The sequence below is a fragment of the Simochromis diagramma genome, unplaced genomic scaffold (assembly GCF_900408965.1).
Source record: "Simochromis diagramma unplaced genomic scaffold, fSimDia1.1 OVJJ01000131.1, whole genome shotgun sequence".
Classification (NCBI taxonomy): Eukaryota; Metazoa; Chordata; class Actinopteri; order Cichliformes; family Cichlidae; genus Simochromis; species Simochromis diagramma.
Window position 1 is genome coordinate 5750337 of NW_024387200.1, and position 24467 is coordinate 5774803.

General features: G+C 38.0%; 1 protein-coding gene across 2 annotated transcripts; it reads right to left on the bottom strand.

Moving 5' to 3' along the window:
- Positions 1–1881: 1881 nt before the first annotated feature.
- Positions 1882–22599, bottom strand: LOC120745723 (integrin alpha-2-like). Of its 2 annotated transcripts, none has more exons than XM_040050804.1 (30): positions 22433–22599; positions 21322–21445; positions 19607–19716; positions 19278–19369; positions 18233–18347; positions 17579–17706; positions 16493–16641; positions 16253–16403; positions 15663–15828; positions 14228–14304; positions 13852–13990; positions 12280–12425; positions 12054–12197; positions 11664–11867; positions 11450–11580; positions 11169–11332; positions 10577–10728; positions 10364–10474; positions 9932–10017; positions 8221–8362; positions 7905–7985; positions 7695–7771; positions 7523–7606; positions 7313–7414; positions 7113–7218; positions 5295–5402; positions 4861–4974; positions 4647–4736; positions 4228–4344; positions 1882–3916 (listed from the first exon to the last, which is right to left on the bottom strand). In XM_040050804.1, exons 1-30 carry the CDS (start codon positions 22476–22478, stop codon positions 3836–3838), a joined length of 3537 nt encoding a protein of 1178 aa, XP_039906738.1. In that variant the 5' UTR covers positions 22479–22599; the 3' UTR covers positions 1882–3835. The 2 variants fall into 2 exon arrangements, with proteins under 2 accessions (XP_039906738.1, XP_039906737.1); XM_040050803.1 differs by having other exon boundaries at positions 7113–7223; positions 7315–7414; positions 22433–22581.
- Between the last annotated feature and the right edge of the window lie 1868 nt (positions 22600–24467).

Consider the following 24467-nt stretch of genomic DNA (forward strand, 5'->3'; position numbering starts at 1 on the left):
CGCAGCCGCACTGCTAATGTTAGAACAGACAGTTGTTTGGGTTTCTCTCCCGGGTCAAGCTTTTAAATATAATCAAACCTGTTTCCGAAGAGCCTTCAGACAGAGAAGCAGGGTGTTGCGTTTCACTGAATGAAACACACACACACACACACACACACACACACACACACACACACACACACACACACACACACACACACACACACACACACACTACACACAGACGCTGAACTCCTTCAGAAGTCCTTGCGCGACCTCTTCAGCGGAATTCTGGTTACAGCTCTCCAAATCAAAGTGTCTGCTGTGCGAACCAGACACCGGGAAATTAATTAACTGACGGTCAGGTAGAAGACACTGTGATCTCTTTGTCTGTATCCAGTTAAATACCACTCACTGTACAGTTTATCTCCATGATACTAATATCTGATATCAAATCTATATTTATGTAAGATTTTAATATAGACCAGGATTTGTGTGTGTGTGTGCTTGTGTGTGTGTGTGTGTGTGTGTGGGGGGGGGGGGTTCTCTTAAAAAAAAGACGTCAACCGTTACTTATGTGATCACTCCTATTACAGACAGATCATTACCGTTATAAGCAATGAACAATATTAATGTTATTACATTTTTTTAGGATTAGAAACAATAAAAGATACGCTCAAAAGGGGGTTTCCACGATAGCACACACAGGACTCACAAAAACGAATGAACATCATATAAGAAGACAACATGCTTTTTCTGACTGCTTGATTTTCAGTGCAAAACAAGTTTTTAACACAAAACCCCCCATAAAAGACCTTGCAATCGTCTTCATTTCCTTCAATCAACAAAAATGGATATGATACAGCAAATATGAGACCAGAACAAATATTTTGACAATTTTCTGCAGTCCTTATCAGCTATTTGATCCTCTGATGGCAAATATTTGTATATTTTTAATCTCATTTTAACCCCTCTGCAGAAAATTGATTTATAGCTTGTGTTGACTGTTATCAGAGTAATCACCGGAGCTTTATGCACTTTTGCATATTTGGATAAAGACTGAACATTTCAGCCAAGCTTTTCTGAAACATCTTTAAGTAATGAAAACTACTTCAGGTCCCTATAATCAAATATGTATAATCTGTTTAAAGGACACTTTTCTGAATCATGCATAAATGCCACAGATGATTTATGATTTTATCAAGAGACTAAAGTATCTGGTAATAAAATCTTGTGTGGGTGATCAAAAAATTGGCTTTTGATAACAAAATGAACAAATGTGCCAAATAAAGGTTATGTATATATTATATATTACTTTTTTGGGAACTTTTAATTCATTGTGAGACAATTCTTCATTTCAACAAATCAAGAAAACATTCATTTGATCTTAAATTATGTTCAACGAATCATTCAGTGTCTGGTGTGAATGATTTGTGAGATCAGTGTCTTTGAAGATCTGAAGTTTCCAAAACACTTCTCAACATGCAAGCCCTCTTCTGTCCTGTTGTATCAACTTTAAAGTGCTGGCTCTGGTCCTGAAGCCATTAATGGCATAAGCAAAGGGACAAGCAGGGCTCAGGCTCTGAGCTGAATTTGGTTCAAACAGGCCCATGAAGCAAATGATTAGTACTGACTGGAATGTTTTGCCACTCTAAATCACTGCCATAGAATATAATAAAATCCTGATTAGCTCCATGCACTTCTGATATCATGGAGGGCATCCATTTTCATTTGAACAGGCATTTTTGTGGTAAAATCCCAAAAGATTAGGCTCCAATACTGCATGTCTGTATCTACAAACATCAACAGAAATCTATAATCTACCTTGAGCATTTGTGCAGAAAAGACAAAGTTTTCTATTGTTTAAAGAGAGAAATGGAAAAAAACAAAACAATCAGCACCTTGGTTTCACAATGCAGAGTTTATAGTTGAAATGCAGGTAGTGCTCAAGAGTTTACAAAGTGCAAAAAAGACCAGCAGTTATTAAATCATTTGCTACGACCTGCTGAATTACAAGAACGCTGCAGGAATCTGTGAGTAATCATTCCTTTATGATATAACTCATTTATTTGGCTGGAACCGCCAATCACATGTGGAAGACGCTAGAGAAATTAATTTACAAAAGGTATACAAACACTTTCACTGTATCTCATTTCATCAACTCTTTCCACATTGCTCCCTGTACACATATAGACAGAATCCAAAGGTTGTTTCACAACGCCGCAGCCTATGAGTAATCGTGAAACAGAGTAGTTCAGTCATTTATCAAATTCTATATATTCTCTCCAACAAGGAGACTCGAGCCTAAACTCACAAAAAATATGCTGCTTATTAGAGACAAATAGCATATTCCATTGAGTCAGATCCAACAAAATGTACACTAAAGACTCTGCTGGGTACTGGCGTTGGCTTGCTGCAAAGGAAAACATTCAGAAACACATTCCTAAACAGTCAAGGGAGAGACTAACCTAACGGTGGGAGAACCTGACAGTCAAAAATGTGAGAGGGAATTAATTGAGTTTGAGGGGAAACTCAGTTGTACTGGAGCGATCCAAGCAGGGTTCCCAGCAGGGTCAGAGGAGGGGAGAGCAGAGGAGAGGAGAGGAGCAGGGTGATGGAAGACAAAATAGGAGAAAAGCAATACAACTGATATAACTCCTTAATTGTGAAATACAATTCAATAAGAATGTGGGGCATCCAAATCATCAACTGAGTAATGAAAAAAGAAACAAACCATACTATAACATTGCCAACACGTCATTTGTAACATGCTGCCATCTTGTGGTAAAGTAGTGCCAGCACATGTTTGGCTCCTCATTCAATCTTTTCTGTAAATCGGAAACATGGGTGTTGGCTGCGTGTGAAATATTATGAAATATTCTGCCTTCTTTGCTTTTTGTTGTTAATTCTTTGGGATTTTGATGCTGTGTGCTGGGAAAAAAAGGACATCCAGTTTTTAACAGCACCATCCCTGGTCTGGCTATACATTTGTTATCTGAAATTAAATATGGAAACCATTCTTTGATTCACCGACAAAATAAATAGACTAATACACACTTATGTATAAATGGTCAGCCTTAAGCAATTTTCTACCAAACTCGTCATACCTGAATAACTGTGATATTACTGGGATTTTACAAATATCATCAATAAAAATACAAATACACAAATATATATCCCATTGACCCATGTTGTCAACAACATTTCCATATATAAATGCAAATATGAAACCCGATGATTTGATTCTATAGTATATACAGTACTAACACAGTAATTACAAATTTCACTCACTTTGCATGATAAGTATTGTATCTGTTTTGCATATAAGCTCCTGATATCACTAGTCCTATTACAAAAAAAACAGTCCTGAGTGGCAGAGATGACAGTAGATCTCAAGCTAATTTGTACTACAGAGTTACTGCCTTCTTTAAAAAGTTAAATGTTTTGACAAAATTGCTACATTCATAAGTATTCTAATTGAAAGAGTGATGACTGAAATTCGTCAAAACAGACAGTAATGCTTAAAAGTGATGCTTTTACAGTGTAAAACTCAAAAGGGGAAACAAACCAAAGATTTTAGCAAAGGCTTCAAAATCACTGCAGTACAAAAGGGTGCCAATGTTAGCAAAAAAAAAAAAAAAATACAGTTTTTAACCTATACATTTCAAATACTCCACAAAGAGTAAAGACTGATAATAATTCTCTGTAAAGTGTGCAAAGCATTAAATCCCAGTAACACTGAGGCTCCAGTTTCCAGTAAAATGCCTAGCTTCCAGTGGCAGAGCTGCAGTGTATTCATACTTTACAAGAACTAATGAGAAGTACCAGAAGAAAGAGAAAGCTGTGGGTTTTCTCTTCACAGCACCTCATCGCCCTGCGCATTGTGCTGTGCATCTTCCATCTGAAGCTGCTGATACTTTCTTTTGAAAAATCCAAACTAGAAAGAAAAGTTTGACAGAAAAAGTGAACCAAAAGAATACTTCCACAGATTTTTACAAGACCAGTTACCAGTTTTAACTGTTTTCTTTCTTATATCCCTGTGCTATGTAGCATATTGGTGAGGAATTCTTGGAATCAGTAAACTTAAAGCTGCAGATTTCTTTAAAATCATCCATATCTGTTCATGGCAGCAGGGTGCAGCAAAGATGAAATGCTCATTTTACAAATGTACATCATCCTAAGTTTTACATATCCTACTGTTGTTCCTCTACATCTTAACAAAAAGCAAGCAAACAAACAAAAACATACCTTCCACAGCAGTGCAACAGCCAGAGCCAACAGAAACAGTCCAGCTATGACACTGCCAGCTATGACGCCAACTGGAACATCGGCCGTCTCTCCAGGTTTGCTGACTCTCAACCCAAGCTAGAGCGCAAGAGAACAGGAGACATCATTGCCTTGTCTGTCTCCATCAAATCCAGGCATAATAGTTTAAAATGAAACCAGAAATGGCATGATTAACAAAATAAACAAAAATAAATGAATAAAATATTCTTACATAAGAGCACTCGTGTGCTTTACACTGCTCTTTGCATACAAAATTGTGAAAATGATCAGGACAATTGAGTATGCTCATCAGCTGGAGTAACTGAGCTGCTCTTTTAAGCAAACAGCATCATGTTAGTCAGATTTAAGCAGCAAAGTAAAAAACTGAAATATAATCTTACAGTCAGCTGTTTGTTTTTGATAATGAGCAGATCAGGTTTGTCGGTCTTCACTTCCAAACTGGAGGTCAACTCAACGGTCTGATAGGTGGCCTAACATAAAACAAATTACACGAATTGTGTTAATATAACTGATTAATTCCACAATCAATAACTTAAGAAATGTAATGATAATAAAAGCAGACCATCTTTCTAAAATCAATGTGAAGATATTTACCGAAATAAAAGTGCTGTTCCAGATCCTCGTTTTAACGTTCACAAAGTAGGTGCTCTTAACTTTAGTGTCTTTGAGGATGCACTTTATAGATTCACAGTTTGCACTCTTGCAGTCCTGTTAGTTTAAAAAAAAACCATCAGGAAACAACACTCAATATTAGTAAAAAAAAAAAAAAAGCAATGTGATATTAATTAAGGTGGAATCTGCATATACTGTAAGGTTATATGTAAACAAAGAAAAAAAAGAATAGCTTTATTATTCATGTAGGAAATATGAAACAGAAGTAGTGCATCAAAACCATCATCTTTTGCATACAAACTATTTTCTTCCATATTATGCGTCAAAAGATTTCTGTGCACATGTGCAGATGTGCATATTTGGAATTGTGCATAACTTCCTGCTAAAAGCAACAGTTGTATAAATATCTCACTGACCAGCTTCTCCATTCCTCTGAAGCTCTCCGCAGAGAAGGACACAGTCTGAGTGTTCTCACCGATCTTCAGAGGGTTGACTAGATTGTGTTGACAGCTGACTGAACCTCCCTGCAGAAGGAGGAGAAGCCTTCTATCATTTATTGTACGGATATAACACTTGAATCCAGTAAAAGTTGAAGAAATTGTACGCAGCCTGATAGTTAAAAACAAATTTGGGAGTAAAACTTTGGTAGCCGATAGAAACACAAACATTCATAACAGAAAACAACGTACACACTCTTTCATTTCTAAGCTTTGACCACTCGCTCTGCACTTCCATCCTTTCGGCCTGTGTGTGTCATGGTCCCCGTGCCTCGCTGGCTGACTCTGTGTTTGGCAACATGTTTTGTTTGTTTGTTTTTCCTTTGCACTCTCTCTCCTCTGCCGGGGCAGTGCTCATTACGGGCTCCCGCCCCTGGCCCACGCACCTGTGCTCACCATCACACCTGCAGCCGATCCCAGCTGATTTGGAGCACTATTTATGACGGCGGACCTGTGTCATCCTTCGCTGGATCGTTGAGCCATCAGCGTCAGTCCCCCTAAACCTAAACCTAAACCTAAACCTAAACCTAAACCTAAACCTAAACCTAAACCTAAACCTAAACCTAAACCTGTGACTATCCCTAACCTGGACTTCTTTCTCTGTGTGTATATAGATCTGCCCTGGACCCAAGCGAGCGTGTGTGTGTTTGGAACCCACTGAGAGCGTGTATTGGATTAATCCCTGCTTCCCCCTGGACCCTTTCCCCCGCCACACTGTATATATATTCTCACCTGGTGTCTCACTGTAAATAAATGCACTTTCTCTTTACCAAGGATACCTGGTCTGCGCGTGAGTCCGTTTCAAACATTGTGACAGAGTGTGTGGCAGGTCTCATCTGCCAGCAGTGGAGCGCTGGTGTGGCTCCACTGCCGCACCAGTTAGTTGTGAGTAACTAGCTTGTTGGAGGCTTGACTGGTTTAGTAGGTTGAGTGTTTAAATAGCCCAAAGCTAATCTGCATGAAGACCAGGGTTATCGGAGTAGGTCAACACGGGGATGCTTCCACTTTACTTAAGGGACATGTTGCATTGACCTGAAGTGACCCGGAGCAACACTGACTTTTGTCTTTATTAGTGTTTATGTGGGCCTTAAGCTGAATCACGGAAGGGATACAGGAATTTGTTGCAGCACCACATGAAGGTTTTCTGGATCATTGTACGAAGGATGAGCTTGTAAGACTTGCAGACATATATGAACTTGATTTGAGTGGTATTGGTGAGAAATTTCGCAAAGAAAAAATAAAATCTGCAAGTATCTGTGGCTGGGAAAGAGGAAGCTGGCCAACCTTGAGTAATGCCATCATCGGTTTCACAAAGAAATTTGACTTCTGAGCAACAGAAAGAGCCAATTTTGTTGCAGATGTTGTATGAAAAAGAAACAAAAATGGAGAAACCACAAGATGATGAACTCTTTTGTATACCAAAGTATTCCAGAGTCTAATGTGAATCTGTCAGCAAAAGCTTGGTTGACACTGGGTCATGCAACAGGACATTGATTCCCATTCCAACAGAATGGCTGAAAACCAAAAGAAGTCCAGACCTCAACACGACTCAAGTAATGTGGCAGGATCTTATGAGAGATGTGCATAACTGAATGCCTGCAAGCCTCAATGAAATGAAGCAACACTGTAAAGAAGAGTGGGCCAAAATTCCTCCACATCAACACGAGAGACTGATAAAGTCTCTCATGTTGATATAAATGATTACTTCAAGATGTTGAAGGTGGTTCTACAACTCACTGTTTGTTCCTCCACGCTGGTGATGTACAGGAGCCGATTTCCACCTTTACTGGTCATTGGCAGATTAATAGTCAGATATAGAAGGCTCACGGGTAGGTAACTTGTAGAAACCTGTAAATAAATTGCATTACAGACGATACATTTGTTAAAATAAAGGTAAGAATTCTGATGATATTTTATGAGACTGATTTATTTATCGCACCTCCGCTTTAAAGTTATACTCTGGGCCGATGTCATCGTAGGTTTTCACTGTTAACACTGGAGTGGTTGCATCTGCCACAAAGAAATTAATATTTGGGTGCCTAGAATAAAAAGTACATGAAATGAATGTTTTAACATTAATATCAGCTTTCAGATTTACCCTTTGAGACTAAATGAGAAAAAGTAATATTAAGGTAAGGAAAACTCACTTGGATAAACTAATCCCAGTATCATACTGAACAGGAAAGGAGAAGTCCACTTCATTGTCTGTATCTATCTCCTCTTTGCTGTCACTTTAAAGGAAAGAGACAACATTATTAATCACTAATAATTTTAATAAAGCTGATTACTGGAGCTGAGTTTCTTTATAATTCAGTGTACCTCTTGGCCACAAATTTTAGAATGGCTTTATCTTCCAGCTGCTCAAGACTGTATTCAAAATTTATGCGAAATTTCACCTGTAATGAAATAACACAATATTTTTTCCAAATATTTCACAAATAAAAACATGTATATGCAAAAAGATTAGAGAACGTTTACAACTTTATTTTGTTATTTATTATTTTTTCCTTTATGGGGTTTTGTGCTTACCTCTTGGTTTTCTCTTAATACTGGATATCCTACATGGCAAATAACTTTTTCTGTTTGTGATGTGCATTTGACATCCTCTGTCTGTAAAGGCATAGATTTAGTAGAGTACACAACATTATGGACTGTGGCTTTATTCCACTGGCTTTTTTCTTGCTTTAATATTCATTTTTTGCTGCTTTTTATTTTTATTTATTGCTGTTCATACACTTTAGAGAAAATAAGAAATAAATTCTTTTGAAAAAGTTTACTCAAAGAGCATGTTGTTTTTCACATTAGCATCATGTAAACATAAGTAGTTTTTATTAGGCATGCTTACCAGAGGAAAGATGGAGGAGTAGTAGAGATTTTTGGAGAAAGTTATCACGAGTTGTGTGTTGTATGCATTCTCCTTTTTGTTCTTCACAACAACTTCAAATGACAGCTCTCGGCTGTTAGGGCTTACCAGAATGGGTGCTGAGCTGCAACACAAGAGATCAAATTATGTTTCTTCATGTAACAGCAAGAGTATTTTTCAGAATGAGAAGGAAAGTTTAAAGTTGTTTACCCCTTTATTTCCCTAAAAGTTGCTTGCTATTAAGGGTGATTTCTTTTACCTAATCTTAATTACCACCTTAGACAGTTTTGTGTTGCCTTTCTTAAAATTAAGAGAAACAATCAGTCAAGTGCACAAAACAGAAACCAATACTAGCTGCAAAACTACAAATACATTGAAATGCTGCTGTACGATCTATAAAGTCCTTCCTACGCATTCATGTGAGTTAATACACCGAGGAGCCAAAATCTTTTATGTTTTTCAGAGTCTGATCCAGCAATTTTATGGGCTCTAATATGTGCAATAAAGCAATGAAGGCAGACTTGTAAAACAGAGAAAACAGAAACATTTGTAACGTTTGTTAAGAGTTAAAAGCATTTCTTTCTTGTATGGTGCACATAGTTACTTTACACTTGCCAAGATTTCAGCCCTGTTAGAAAAACAAAGGTGCTTTTTTTTTTGGTTGGTATTGCAATATTATTGGACTATAACATGTAGGGTAAGGGTGTCAAACATAAAGTCTGGGGGCCAGAACTGGCCTGTCAAAGACTTCAATCGGCCAGCGGGACAAAATGTGGAAAATGTGAATAAACACATACATTTTGAAACTGTAATTTCATACAATTTAAAGCTTGTATATTGATCTCCTCCACAGCCATCATAGCACAGTAATGAAAAAATAATAATAAAAATACATTTCTGCTTTTTTACAATGTGTCCACCATAAACCATAAAATATTTGCCTAACATTTGTTATGTCTAATTATTCATTACTGTGCTAAGAGTTTGTGGCATTACAAACACGTGTTATCACTGGGAAGTTTTCCCCTCATGGAAAAACTTTGCAACATCAAGACTCAAAGCATGTTTGCAGGACGCTTCTCCCACTGCCTATTTAATTTGATCATTTTCATTTATCAGCCTTCATAAATGCTGATACCAATAGATCAACATATAGCTAATACTGGTTGCAAACACTGGCTTGTTGATAAATTAGTTGGGCTGTATAAGTTATTGAAGATTTATTATTATCATAGCAAAATAATGCTTCATATATAAAGAAGGATGTAGCCACCTGTTTTAAAAGGCAGAGCAAATGCAAAGTACCTTAAACCTGAACTTTTTCTAATTGCCAGTAGGAGGAGACCTCTCTGCTTGGAAAAAGAACTACAAATGTCTATAAATGTTACTGAACAAAAATTGATGCACAGTTTGTAAATTTTGGTCCCACAATTACATATAATTTGTTTTATTGATGTATTGTTTTCAGGGCCTTTCACAATTATCAATCACACAAATAGTAAAAAAACAAAACAAAAAGACAAAACACAGCCACACACAATCTTGTGGCTGCCATTACACATCAGGTAGATTCACAAAACAAAACCGGTCCTATCTTTACCTGTAAACTCAAAAAACAAAAATATTCACGGCACATGGTGTCACGATCCCTGCACATGGCATATTTTACCTTGTCCAGCTCAGTGTTTCTTACCCGGATGTCTTTGCATCTGTCTTCACACTCAGCACTAGATCACTGTTGCACACCTCATCAGAGCCGCAGTCTTTGGTGAAGGGGATCTAAAACAACGACACGGCAGCAAATTCAGCCAAACGATGCAGCGTTTTTCTAAAACCGCATTTCCAACAGAACAGACATCATAAACGGAAATGATTACATGTCTGTAAGTTGGGTGAGCTTTAATCATGCTGCTGGGAAATAACAGCATAGCATGACTTACTGAAACCAGCCAGTAATCATCTCACAGGTAAAACATGTTATTTAAAATGACTGTACAAACAACTTTACAGCTTCGTCATAAGGTCTTCTGTCACTTGATTTGTTTCCTGTAGGCATAGCATGAGGGGAAAAATAATAATAATAATAAACTTAGAATCAGGGACGTGCTGGGTGTCAAATACTTACAAAGAACTGATAAGCATTTTCAGAAAATTTGTCAAGGACAGGGTTCGCATTTGGATCCGCTTGTTCAATTTCTACTTTCAGACTGAGGGAGTTGTCAAAGTCTGGTGTCTCCTGTTGAATACAAAGTGTATGAACAAATTAAGGGATCTTTTTCAAAATAATTCACACCTATTCTGGGGAAAAATGTAGTGTAATATATCCACAATCCACTACCTGAACATAAACTTTGTAATCTTGACACAGGCCTGTGGATGGTACTTGTTTCACATCTTTCAGAAGGCGTTCATTATTTTTTACAAACATTCCTCTTGATGTCACTCTTGAAGACAGCAAGTCAGCATCCAGAGTCAAATTGTATGTAATATCTGAAAAAACAAAGCAAAAACTATGTGTGTGGCACATTTTGTCCCTTCAGTCAATCTTTTGTGTTTGGATTATCTTGATCAGACTTTCTGGAAATGGACTGATTTGCTTTCCTGTTGAGAATCAGATGATAAACCTGTTACTTACAGCACTTGTCTTTTTGATTAATGTAAGCATAGAGCCACCACCCAGTTTGAAAAGAGAAACAAGAAGGCTGACTCAGACTGAGCCAGTCCCCAAATACCTACAACTTCTGCCTTTGTTATTTGATTTGTCTGTATCTGAAATCATGATTTATGACTAAGCTTGTTTAAAAATAACCCAAAAAACCCCTGTCATAAACATCTGCATAAGTGTCTGAATTCTATGTTAGTCTGGTATAAAATCCTTCAACCCTATTACTTTAAAAAGGAGTGCACATGTGTACATATTATATATTTACCGACTGTTCCAGCAGGCGTTGCAGGTCTAAATGCAGCGGTGAAACACAGTTTGGTGTCAAAGCATGAAAGCATGCGACCATTAATGTTGCAGGGTTTGTTGAGAATGTTGATTTTATCAGGATTGAAAGAAGCTTTAACTGTCACAGATGCCACCTTACGGGACCTGAGAAAAAGTTCAGTTTGAAATGACTAAAAACACGGACTGATATAAGCGACACAGTGTAGAAAATCATAATATTAAACCATAATATTTCCCCTGAGTTGCACTTGCTTAACTCACCAGAGTTGCACCACCTTGCCATAGGCCCCCACTGAGATATCAGGGAGTTCATCACCATTCAGATCTTTATAGCTATCTAGAGACCTTCCAAAGTACTTCAGCTGAGGATCCAGGCTGAAGCCAAGAATTCTCTGAAAAGAAAAAACCCCATTATGTTCACATATGTTATGTAAAAAGGTATTGTTATTAAAAATGTTAGTAATATGTACTGTACCTGGGAGAAGTCTACACCTGACATGTCCCTCTTTCCATTGTAGATGTAAATAACACCTTTTTCTTTCTCTTCCAGCGGTGCTCCAACTACAACATCGTTGAAACCATCTAGGTCCAGGTCAGGAATAGCAGAGATGGCCATCCCAAAACGTGCATCCATGGTTGGGGGTGGACCCTTAAGGAATCCCTTCTCGTTCAGTATGCCCTTCAGAAGATAAGATGGAGATTGTATGCAGCTGATGAAGCTAAACATATAAATTAAAAACAAATCTATAAAAGAAGCAGAATATCTGCTCCTGTCTGCATATGTCGATCAATCTCTTTTGCACTGTTGTGCAGGAAATCCATACCACAAAATGGAACTAAAATAGTAGTCAGTGGTTAATTTTACCTTGGTGACAGAGAATAGGAAGACTCTGCCTTGCTCTCTCTTTAGCTCACTCATGTACATGGGCGCACCAACCAGCAGGAAGTCTGTCGTCCCATCTTTGTCTACATCCAGAGAGCACAAGACGCTTCCAAAGTATGAGCCAATCTGGGAAACCAATTAACAACGGTTAACTCTGATCCTTACACTTCACGTCACATGAATCACTCATCTTGAATCAGATCAGTACCTGTTTTCCTCTTTGCGAATCTATGATATGAGATTGCTTCTGAGCATCGACAGTGTAGACGATAACTTGTCCAGAGTGGTTTGAACGAGGTGCACCAGCCACAAAGTACTCGTTGGGTCCAACACGCATTATAGTGACAGAGTAACCTGGAAAGTAACATAAAGACAACATTCACCAACTGACAGATAAACTCTTTACATATTCTTACTCGGTAAGTGGCAGAATGTAGAACAATAACACAGATTTACTCAAGTCCTCAATTAATCCTGCTAATAATTACTCTTCTACATTTATTCAACAACAATGGTGCCCCCAGTTATTCTGGCTGTTCAGACCTCTAGTCAGGTGCACTTTGGGTGTAGCAGTGCTGTGAATGATTTTGCTGAACCATTTATGAATAAGAACAATGGCACAGAAAGGTGTCCTGCTTCAACAAGCACTATAAAATTTCATAAGGGTGATATCACTCGAGAGCAGTTTGTACATGCCCCCGCTGTCTCAAGAAGCTCAAAATTAAAGGAAAACATCTGGGGAATTTTTTTTAAATCAAGGACTTATTCGATCAAAATCTTTTCTGCGTTCACAACGCCATCAATTTTGATGAGAGCCCCAAAACTATTGGCAGAACTGCATCCCCAAATCTTGACACAACCACCACCTTCTTCTACAGCTGTAGACACTCACTGTTGTACCCCTCTCCTCATCTCCACTGTATATTTAAATCATCACTCTATAAGACATGTTGCCACTCATTTCTGGTCCAGTTCTTGTGTAATTTGGCATACCTCAGCCCAGGTGCCTTTTTTTTGCCCCCACATGTTTTTGAATCAGGTTGCCACTTCTCAGAGTGGAAACCGAATTAACCACAGTGCAAAACTGAGAATCTTGGTGTTTGTTTTAAAATATTCATTGCTATCACTTAGGGGTGCCATCACACGTTTAACACACTGTCTCACAGTTCATTTTGTTATACAACTGAAAAAGCAAATTCATACCGGGCCAGTCTATGACGTTGAGATCAAATTTTGTATTTACAAAGGCTAATAGCTCTTTGCAAATCACCTTGTTGTTGCAAAAATATTGTATTATTTTGCCATTATTTAATGTCCAGCTGTGCTATATTTGGCATCTTTAATGGATTTGACTGAAGAAATTGGAACAAATTATGTGTTTGTTTGTGATACGCTGCGAGCAACAACAGTGCGCAACGATAGAATTTAAAATTCAGTGTTTGCTAAGTTGTCTGCTATATGTACTGGTTCATCCCTTGAGTTAAATGCCTTTTTATGCTTGAATGATTCAGGTTTGTGCTAAGCTGCTTAACAAAGGCTCTACCCTGAAAAGTACAATGATTGGACTGAAATGAGTGAAACATAAAAACTTCATATGTAATAAATTCATAGGCCTCCAATGTGGCTTTCAAAGCCATGCAGTTGTAGTGTAAACGTATTGGTATTAATACTAATAGCCATCCATTACACCTATCCCTGTAGTGTTTTATGCAAACAGTTATCTAACAAAGTCAAACTGTATTATAGATTTGGTCCAATAAATAAAGAATTAAATGCCTACCCAGTAGTGAACTATGGTTTTTGTCTTGCAGTGAATCTTCAAAGGCTGAAAGAGGGAGAATATGTACTTGTGACCCTGTTTGATGTACGACAGTCCCGCTCCAGGCATAGGCTCCCACTGCTCCGAGCATCAATACATCCTTAAAGAGAGAAGATCAAAATCTAGGCAACAAACACTACACCACTACATGACTGCATGACCAATATGCACATATAACATAAATCAGATCAGATCCATCAGATACAATACTACCACTTTAACCAGCTATTCTTAAAGTGGTTTTGCACATGTTTCCACAGCTTAGCAGGCAAGAAAAAAGATGTCTGACAAACCTTTACCCTTTTTAATCTGATTCATTTTTTGGCTGGGTGGGTACCTGTTTGCTGGAATAGTGAGCACTGAATCCAACTTGGGACATCTCCATTTTGAAGCTGTCTGCCCCTTTTCCAGTGCCTTGTGGGAACAAAGCATTATGTGTACACCAGAATCAAAACCCAAACATAACAAACAGTAACATAAAGATAATGAAAACTCACATGTTAAGATCTAAAGTTAGAAAAGACATGTCATGAAATTAATCTACAGTGCAGTGAATTTGCTTCCTTCCTGATTTCTTAGTTTTCTGCATATTTCTCACATGTAAATGTTTCACATTATCAAACAAATTTTCACACTGGACAAAGAAAAATGATTTTTTTGATTACTGCTTAAACAGAACCTGTCTGACAAAATAAAGGTTTATTAGGCTAAAAGATCTCAAATGGTAACTCATCATGTCACAATCTAAAGAACAGATAAGAAACAAAGTCACTGGACAGAGTTACAAAGCGTTTGCTAAAACCTTGGGACACAGCAAGAGTCCACCAATGATTCACCCAGGAGGTCACAAAAGAACCCAGAATAACAGCTAAAGAACTGCAGACCTCACTTGTCTCAGTTAAGGTCAGAGTCCACAATTTAACATTAAGAAAGAAACTGGGCAAAAATTGCATCCAGTTCCAAGGTGAAAAGGACTGCTGACCAAAAAGAACACAAAGACTCATCTCAAATTTGCCAAAAAACATCTTGGTAATCACCCAGACTTTTAGAAGAAAAAAAAAAGCAGAGTCCAGCTACATCTGCCATAAAACTAACAGCATTTCATGAAAAGAACATCATATCAACAGTCAAACATGCTGGTGGCAGTATGATGGCCTGGGACTGCTTTGCTGTTTTATCACCTGGACGACTTGCCATAATTGATGGAGCCGCGAACTCTGCTCTCTACAAGAAAATCCCAAAGGAGAATATTTGGCCTTTAGGTCGTGGTCTGAAGTTCAAGCGCTGATTATACAGGACAATGATCCGAAACACACCAGTGAGTCCACCTCCAAATCAAATTGAGATGCTTTGGAATGACCTCAAACAGGCTGTTCAGACTTGAAAACCCTCCAGTATTCCTGAAATAAAACAATGCTCCTAAGAAGAGGAGGCCAAAATTCCTCCACTGGGATTTAAGTGAGTCATTGACAGCTATCACAAAGCTTCATTGCTGTTCTTGCTGCCAAGGGTTGGACAACTACTTATTAGGTTCAGGGGGTAATTACTCTTTCAGACAAGGCTAGGCAGGTTTGGGCAGCGTTTTCTCTTAATAAAGGAAATAATCTGAAACATTTTAAGTGACAAAATGCAAAAATCAAGCAATCAAGATGGGGGCAAATACTTTTTCATGGCACTGTACATCCACTGTCACATAGACTATATGTTCTGCATATAGTTACAGTAAACACAACAACAGGACGGGAAATGGCATAATCTTCTACAGTATGTACCTTCTATGCTGAAGATGCGGTCGCCCAGAGTTCCAGCGATGGTATAGAGGACTGCCTCTTCAGATACGTTAAAGAAATGTTTCTCTGTGGGTGAACTGGCGATGGATTTGATTTCACTTATAAGCTTGTCTGTGTCGATGTTATTTCTTGTGTAATAACCCAAGACCTATTATTATTTTAAAAAAAAACAAAAAACAAAACAGCATTTCCAGATTGGACAAAGTAAATATAAGTTTAAGTAACAAATCAAATCAGCAAATTAATGAGCAAATATAAACTATCAGAAAAGGAATTTAATGCAGGTCAGCACTGTGCAGTTAGCAAGTACTGTTAGAAAGGTGAACTATAAAACTGGTTCTATACTTGCTAGCAGTTCAAACACTTGTCAGAGTTTGCACATAAAGTGAGCAGTTCTTTAAAACAAAGGATGCTTAAATGCAGAAAATGAGGAAATGTCACCATTACATAATACGTATGATTCAAGTCATGGAAATTTATCTTAAATATGTGACTTGGTTACCTGAAATTCAGTGTTATGATCATACTTTTTACTCATGAATAATCAGCGTAAATGGTAGATGAGCACTTACTGCAATACCGAAGCGGGTAATGCCCTTCTTCTCACAATCGGCAATAACTGCTTTTGTCATAGATGAGTCATGTGATTCACCATCAGTGACAACCACCATTACTTTGGCAGCGTTTGGTCGGCCGCCGTTTTGGGCACTAAAACCAGCAGTGCTGAAAGGAGAGGACAAGGCAGGATATTGGATTTATTTATGGATAAATGAAACAAATACATGATTCTGATGTGATAAAAATCAACTAACCTGGCAAACTCAATTGCCTGGAAGGTATTGGTCATTTCCCCATACATCTGCTTTATGTTAGATGCTGCAGAAATAGCGTCTTTGTTGTTCTGATACTGATTCAGTTTGAATTCAAATTTGGGGTTCTCGGCATACTGGATGACGCCAACCTGGCATAATAATGTTAAAAAAATTATACATCAAATTACAGACTGTGGCAATAATGATAACAGGAAAACTAGAAAGAAACAAGACTAATTACAGTCATGTGGAAACGAAAGCGTCCCCTTTTCCAATTACAGGGATTTACATATCAGGACATTATAAAAAATAATCTGTTTGAATCCTGTGTGTGGAAAAAGTATACTCTAACTGCTTCCATATAAATTAAGAGGGTAAGTAGGAACAGGAAGTTTTGGCAATTTGCTTGGAAACATCAGGAATGATCTTTAAAAGGCAAACATTACTACTCGCCAATCTGGGGAGGTTTAAAATTGCTAAACAATTTGAAATCCATCAGTCTACAATGGAAAATATTATCCACTTGTCTAAAACCTTCAAGACAGCTGCCAATCTGGGAGTTGACATTCAACCCAAGGTCAAACCTGCAATGCTCAGAAAAACTGCAAAATAAACCAAGAGCTCCATCTCACATTCTGGTCTCAGTTAGTGTGTTAAATATTAAAGTTTATGTACAACTAGACACAGACACCGCGATGTAGGGGTGATTATTTGGGCTTGTTTCGCAGCCACATGAGCTGTCTGACAGCTAAAGCTTCGCCAAAATTTGGTCATGCAACAGGACAATGATCCTAAGCTGCAAACCTCAATAAACATGTAACATGGTCTGTATATACATTTTCACACACTGCTTCAGCATTTTGGCCTAGTTTTTGTTCAGTTATTACATCATGTAAACTGTAATTTGTTCTTGTTAATTTGAGGTTGTATTTATCTAATTTTACGTTCTGGTAAGGACATTACCAGATTCTTACAAGGATATTATGTCCTGAGATGTAAAACCTTATAATTGAAAGTGGATGTAATTTCTTTTTACCAATGCTGTAAGTCAAAACTATTGACTTACAGCTTTAGTTGCATAGTCACCTGTGTACTTTGGGGTCCAATGTCAAGAGCGGGTAATAAATTCTTCAGGAATTCTACAATGGGTTCCCAAGGATAAATGCTGTTGGAGGCATCCAAAACGATCACAATGTCCATCGGCCCTCCACACTCTGAAAAAGTCAGTAGTACTTAAATAAACTGTGCTCATGCAATGCATTTATTTATCATTCATTCAGCCACAGCCTTGAGCTCTGACACTTGCTTGGTATAATATGTCATATTTAACTCCTAGTTGCACTTCACCATTTGTTAACATTTTCATGTCTTTCAACAGTTTAAACAAAATCAGGAATCAAAACCACAACAAGGCCACAAGAAAACAAAAAAAAAACTTCACAGTAAAACAGAAGGTAACCAAAAGATATGACTAACAATGAAACACGAAGGAACTTGAAAAATGAAGAACATTGTCTGGAGAAAAAAATATTTCAAACTTAGTCTTTAATTAAAAATGTTTTGTAAGATCTCTGTCAGATTTTCCAGAAGCACCGGGATCTATCTGAAACTGGTAATTAAAGAGCTATAGATTAACAAAAGGCTGTATTTCCTTTAGTTAGTATTGAGGGAATACTGCATGAAAAGGCAAGCACTACAAGAAAGATAATGAACTATACAAAGCATATTAAAACATCTTACTCTGGACAGCTGGAGAAAAGGCAGGTTGAAGCCGAAAGACGGAATCCAATTTGGCACATACTCCTGGGTAGAAGTTTTGAGTGCCACACTGCTGACCCCAAAGTGGACCGCATGTCTGTATCAGCCAACCACAGAGGAAGAAACAAGGAAGTTTAAAGAAAGCTTGTTGTTATGAGTATCTTTAAAGGTTTCCAGTGATATCTTGTGTATGAACATTTTTCCTGTCAATATATATAACACAACATTAGGTGAAGTGATATCAACTAATGCCCTCAGTTGATATCACTTCAATTCTGTTTTATTTAAACAGTGCCAAATCACAACAACAGTCGGCTCAAGGCACTTTATATTGCCATTTAAAGAACCTACAATAAATATTATATCATGCTTTGATCATTTTGGACAGTTTCTCATTCAAGGTCATCTACCTGTGCACTTCTGGACAATTTTCATCATGGGTGCTATTTTTACATCACTGTGGAAGTCCCACTTTCAAGCACTTTCATAGACACTCTATATCTTCCTCATGAACCTTGAATTTAGATCCTCAAACCGTCTCTGGCTGCAACCCAGAGACCAAAGTGAAATTCTTAATTATATCTTGTATTGTCAGTTTCCTAAGGGTCATATTTACCTTCAAATATCAGTACACAGCTCATCACAGGCTCATCTAGCATGGGCTACATACTACATACTACAACAACTCCATAACAATCCAATCTAAACAACCAGCTCTGCTTTTCTAGTCTAGCTCCCTAAAGAGACCACCCATATTTTTTGTCACTGGAGTGAGTCACACACAGTTTGTGCCAACTTATAAATAGGAAGGAAATGGTGTAGGGTAAGGTCTTTATTAGAGCTGTGATGTATGAAGTAACGAATAAGGAGTTGTGTTGTAAAGGCCTAACTGAATAGAAAGTGTTAGTCACGGAGGTGGTTATAAAAATACATTACTGAGCATATAGACTGGAAATAGCTCTCCTTATGCTCAGTGATATAGTGTTATTTCCTTTGTGTGAAGTTGCACACACTCAAACAAACATACCGTCAAACCATTGTCACCAGGCGTTCGAGTAAGAGTCAAACCCAGTGACATGTTGGCATTGACATTTTTAACCTCTGGAACATTGACAGAATCTGTAAAAAAGTGGCAAAGACATCATTAGATTACTGTTCAGATTACAGTTCTCATCAAGAATTTCTACAACCTGAAGAAAAAGCTTCTAAAAGCTCAATATATGAAGTTATTACAACTTTGTTGGATTTAACTGTTACGTCTGACGAATTTGGAAACATAAAAAGGACAGAATGACTTCTTGTGTGTTTCTCTGCAAGGTAGCCTCTTATTTGTGAAACAAACATCAAAAACCTTACCTTGAAGATTGAGCTTATCACAGCTGTTTTTGGATCCTGTGATGGGACATTTGTAAATATCCCCCTTCCTGTTTTGACTGTAACCGCTCCAAGGAGCACCAACCAGGAGCCTAGGAAAAAGAAAAACCCGAAAAAACATGCACTGTTGGCGTTATCCTTAAAGCTTTACCTACGTATGGGAAATTTTGGTAATCGCAAAAACACAAACATTTTCACATAAAATACAGAAAACTGATTTTCTTTTAATCAGGCTATGAACTTGCAGCACTGAGTTTTTCTGCTCTTTTTAATAACATATGTGGATAATTCAATTATTTCATTCTTTAAAACAAACATCAAAGTTAAAACAGAAAATATCCACTTCATGTACTTTATTCCCACAACATCCAGCTCTTTCTTGCTGTTACTTAGACATTTCTCAAAATCTAGAGCTCAACAAGGCACAGGAAGAGGCACTCATCATTCTGTCATATATGGTATGATGTGTAATAGTGTGTATCTCCTGTTTAGTTTGCGGACTACCATGCAACGTGTAATCAGTAGTCTTTATCAGATTCTGTATTTCCAAGTTACGCAAATAGGTCACTCCTTCAGGCGGTGAGTTACTCTGACAAATGGTGACTCAGAGTGTACAACAGTCAGACATCTAGTTGTTATTACTGTTTAACTAATGTTAAACAGTAATGAATTTTATTACTACTTTACTGTTACACATGTATAATAAAAATTGGCGAAGACGGTTTCAAACAGTATAGTAACGTGCAAAATTAAACATTTTGGGACAAAAAAAAGTCTGTACCTTATTCAATATTTATCAGCTGTTATACGTGACAGGTAATATCAGCACATGTTTAGTTACATGTTCATGTTTTTGTGAAAATGCTCAACCTCAGTAGTGATACCACAGGAAATGAAATGGCAGCGTTTCCACACTACAACCCTTATAAGAGTGGTGTGAGAACTGTAGATGAACAACAGCTGTTTAACAACAATAAAGTGCACCTTTTTAAAGCATGGAATGAAATCAGCTAAGGCCACTGCAGTTTCCATGCGCATCACTTAAAAACTAAAAATGTGTGAACTGTTGACTCAATAGTTAAGACTTTTGTAACTACTGTTGGATGCTGCAATAGAATAATGACTAGGCCACATTTTTTGCAATGGAATGTATTGCTTTGAAAACTTGCTTCAACTTGGTGGTAGCGTAGCAGTGTGGAGACTTGTCTGTGCACCAGTAAGTGGCTTGAACATTTCCATTTCCATCTCTTTGCAGTTACAGGCTGTTGTTTCCAACTTGATTCTTTTGAAAATAACATGATGTGACTGCACGCGGACTATCTGATTCAAAGATATTCAAGTTTGTGTACAACAGCAGGATTTTTTTCTCAAGTGTACAATTGTTTGAAGCTTTTAAGTCAGTTTGGAGCCAACCACTCTGTGATGCACGTCCGACTTTTTGCGCAACACCAAATTGAGCCTGTTGTAGCGTGCAGGCTGATAACGAGGACCTCAAACCTGTCCTCTGTGAATGCCATTATCTCCCCGACTTTTAATGCTGTTTCTAGGAAAACTGCAAAGTAATATGCACACCGCTTGAAGGCTTATAGCAGCTTAATGTTTTTGTTATAAAACATTAAAGACAAGAAAACATGGCGATGACACTGAAACCTCTTTGATTCAAGACGTTTTTTTTATGTGATGACAGAAATTCATACCATTTGCCTTGATTGTTTTCCACTTGTTGGACTGTGTAACCAAACTCTTCTTTTGCTGTTCCGCTAAAGATCTTGGCACCTGCAGTACCAAGGTTGAAGGACTGTGCCTGCCAGATACTGTCAGCTGGTGGAGGGGAAAGAGGAATTAACATCACAGTGTGACAACACAAATATCTATCTGCATTTCATATTGCATTTGATGTCAGAGCAGGATTATAAGTGGTACAACTTCAGTTTTATCTTCAGCAACAATCTGAGGCATCTGTGGCTCATGCTCTGTTAAAAACAGCATCCCCTTAACTCAGTGAGAAAGGCAGACCATTAAGAAGCTTCACACACTCAGAGTTTATACATTTCACGAAGAGTTGAAGTTTGAGTTAGTAGAAGCTGTAACGGATCAGTCTGTTTCTAAAGAGATGGCTGTATTCCCAAACACATCCATTTGAATCCCCTCAGGTAGAATATTTTGGTGCAGCAATAGACCCACAAGCCCATACAGGCAGAGCAGAGCTCAGCTTTCAGCCTGCCTCTCTCCCTTCTCAGCAGGTAGAGGATTCACGAAACCTTCACCAGTCTTGTGTCTTGCCACGCCCGTGCACCTGCAGCACAAAAACAGCTCGCTGCGTCCCGTGCACAACCCAAAAACCATGAATAACAACTGGAACAGGAACAGAAATAAGGACCGGATTAAAAATGTCTGTCGTGTTTTGCTCCACAGCTGCCACACATCGGAGGGCAGCGATAGCGAGCAGTATGTGAAAATATTAGTTATTTCCTCTATGATCCACATAACGTAGAGCCTTGACTATGATATTATTTCTACAAGAGACGAATAAAAGCTGGAAATCTCATTAAAAATAATCTCCTGGCTAATCATCCGGTGAAATTCACACGTTTTGCAATGTGTTCAAAATGCGCAAAAACCGTTCAGAGGCTGAAGTCAAATATACATCGAATAACTGATACAGCTTAGGGGGGAAAAGATCTTCTGAAAAACTATGAAATCGCCGCTTTTCCCGGCGAGGATTGGCTGTTTATCACCCTCGAAAGGGTTGCGGCGAAAAAAATGTGTTAACATCTTTAAAGTCCAAAACAGAAGTTTGGTACTTACTTATGACAATTAAAGTGAAGACAGTATTCCGCCAGAAGTGCTCCATCCTCACCGTTAGTCCATTTAATAACAAATAAAGTCCCGCACTTGTCAAAACAGTCCGCAGCGCGCAGTCAGCGGTGACGCACCGGACAGTCTAAATATGGCTCTGTCTTCCGCTTACCTGTACACACAGAAAGTACCGTCAAACAGTGAGCAATAAACTCAGAGGAACTGGACCACTTACAGTCTGGGGTGTGCTCAAGCTATAGCTCTGTATAACTCGAAACCAAGTTAAGAGCAGACAGCAGTCCCTCAGGCAGATTTCAAAGTCCAGTTTAAAGTCCACTACTTTGAAGATGAAATCTCCGAGACATAAGGAAAGGAAATATGAGTGTTCCAAACAAGCCCACACCCGTCACCCTTAATTTTAATCCCCTTTAATCATCATTCCAGGGCTTCGCTATTTGTGGACTAACAACACTTAAATCATCCGCTCACAAATAAAAAGCAATTATCATCAATCAGTTAACAGAGAACAGTCTGAGACGTCTCCTCATCCCCCTGAGCTCGAGCTATACTCTTTGTATTTACAAATCACTGCAGAGCGGAGAGTTATGTTCATGACAGGGCAGCTACTATATTAAGAAATGTCAAATATCCAGAAGCTATAAAATGATGCCCAAACAATAGAAAACTCTATGAGATATGTTTGAAGAGTAACCAAAAGCCTTTCTATATTAACTGGAAAACAATGACGTAGGCCTTTCATAAAGCAATGGTCAGGGTGGTGAAAGAGTTGAAAGAGCGGTTCCTTTCCAAATTACTCACTTAGAAACATCTTTGGCCGGAGCTCTCTGCGCAGTATACCCCAGACAGATGATTACCCCCTCTGATGTCATAATGTTTAATGAGCAAGTAACTCATAGTAGTTAGGTTGTGTAACTATTTTTTTTTTCACTTTAACTTGGAAGCCTGACTCAGACTCCGATTGTTTGGGTCTATAGGTCTGAAATGGACCCTAATGACTTCATGTCAGTTAGATATTTTTAAAACAAAGCCTGCATTGTGAACAGGGGTGAAATGTGTGGAATGTGAAAGATCTTTGCCAGGCAGTGACGGGTTTAGATTGTACTTTTTGGGAAATGTAGACTTTTTCGTCAAGAAAATAGTAGTCAAGAGTCTGTGAACTCTATTACAGCCTCATTTTAAATTTGAAGATTGGCTCATGGTAGTCATAGTTTCCCCCTTCAGCTGAGCAATAATGTTAGTAGACTTCCTGTGGGCTGTGGATACCGACAGTAGAAAGAGGCCAGTGGTAAATACATACTTCTGTTTTTCAATTTTTTTCTTTTCTTTTCGTTGTTGTTGTTTTGATTGAAACGTAAACTAGAATCAGTGGTTTGAGGTGATAAATATTGAATATTTTGACTGGTCTTAAATCATGAGGCCCAAGAGTATGCAGAATAATTGCTTGTCTTAATAATGAAATGAAACAGGAATTTTGCTAAACCCTGTCCCATTTCCAACATTAAAGTATCGTGATGCTTCTCTTTTGCCATCCTCAAAAGTCACAAAACTCACTGGAACACAAAAAAATATGATTTGAACATGATTTAACGTTTCCTCCTCGCCAAGCGTCATATATTAAATGAAAGTTAGGCGTCAACTGACATAAGACGTTAAGGTTTTGGCATAAGGCTAAACCCCTTTGGTTAATAGCAGCTCTTCTGTTAACCAAAGGTGTGATCCAACTGTAAGAATGTGAAGACAGTGTCATTATGTAGCTCATTAAACTACTAAAGCAGTAAATGACCTAAAGCAAATGAAACAAATATTCTGTGGGAACAGGCTTCTGCACCCACTCCTTTATTTATATCAGTTTACTCAGTTGTTTTCACAAAGACTGGAAGAAACAATGCATACCAGTATTCACAGCTAAACCTTTGTCTTACCTCCTTTGTTTGCGCAGCATGACAAATGTAAGACATCTGTTGAGCTGGAGCACCTTTAGAGTTCAAAATTGCCAAGTTTGAGAAATTCTGTAGTAGTGATG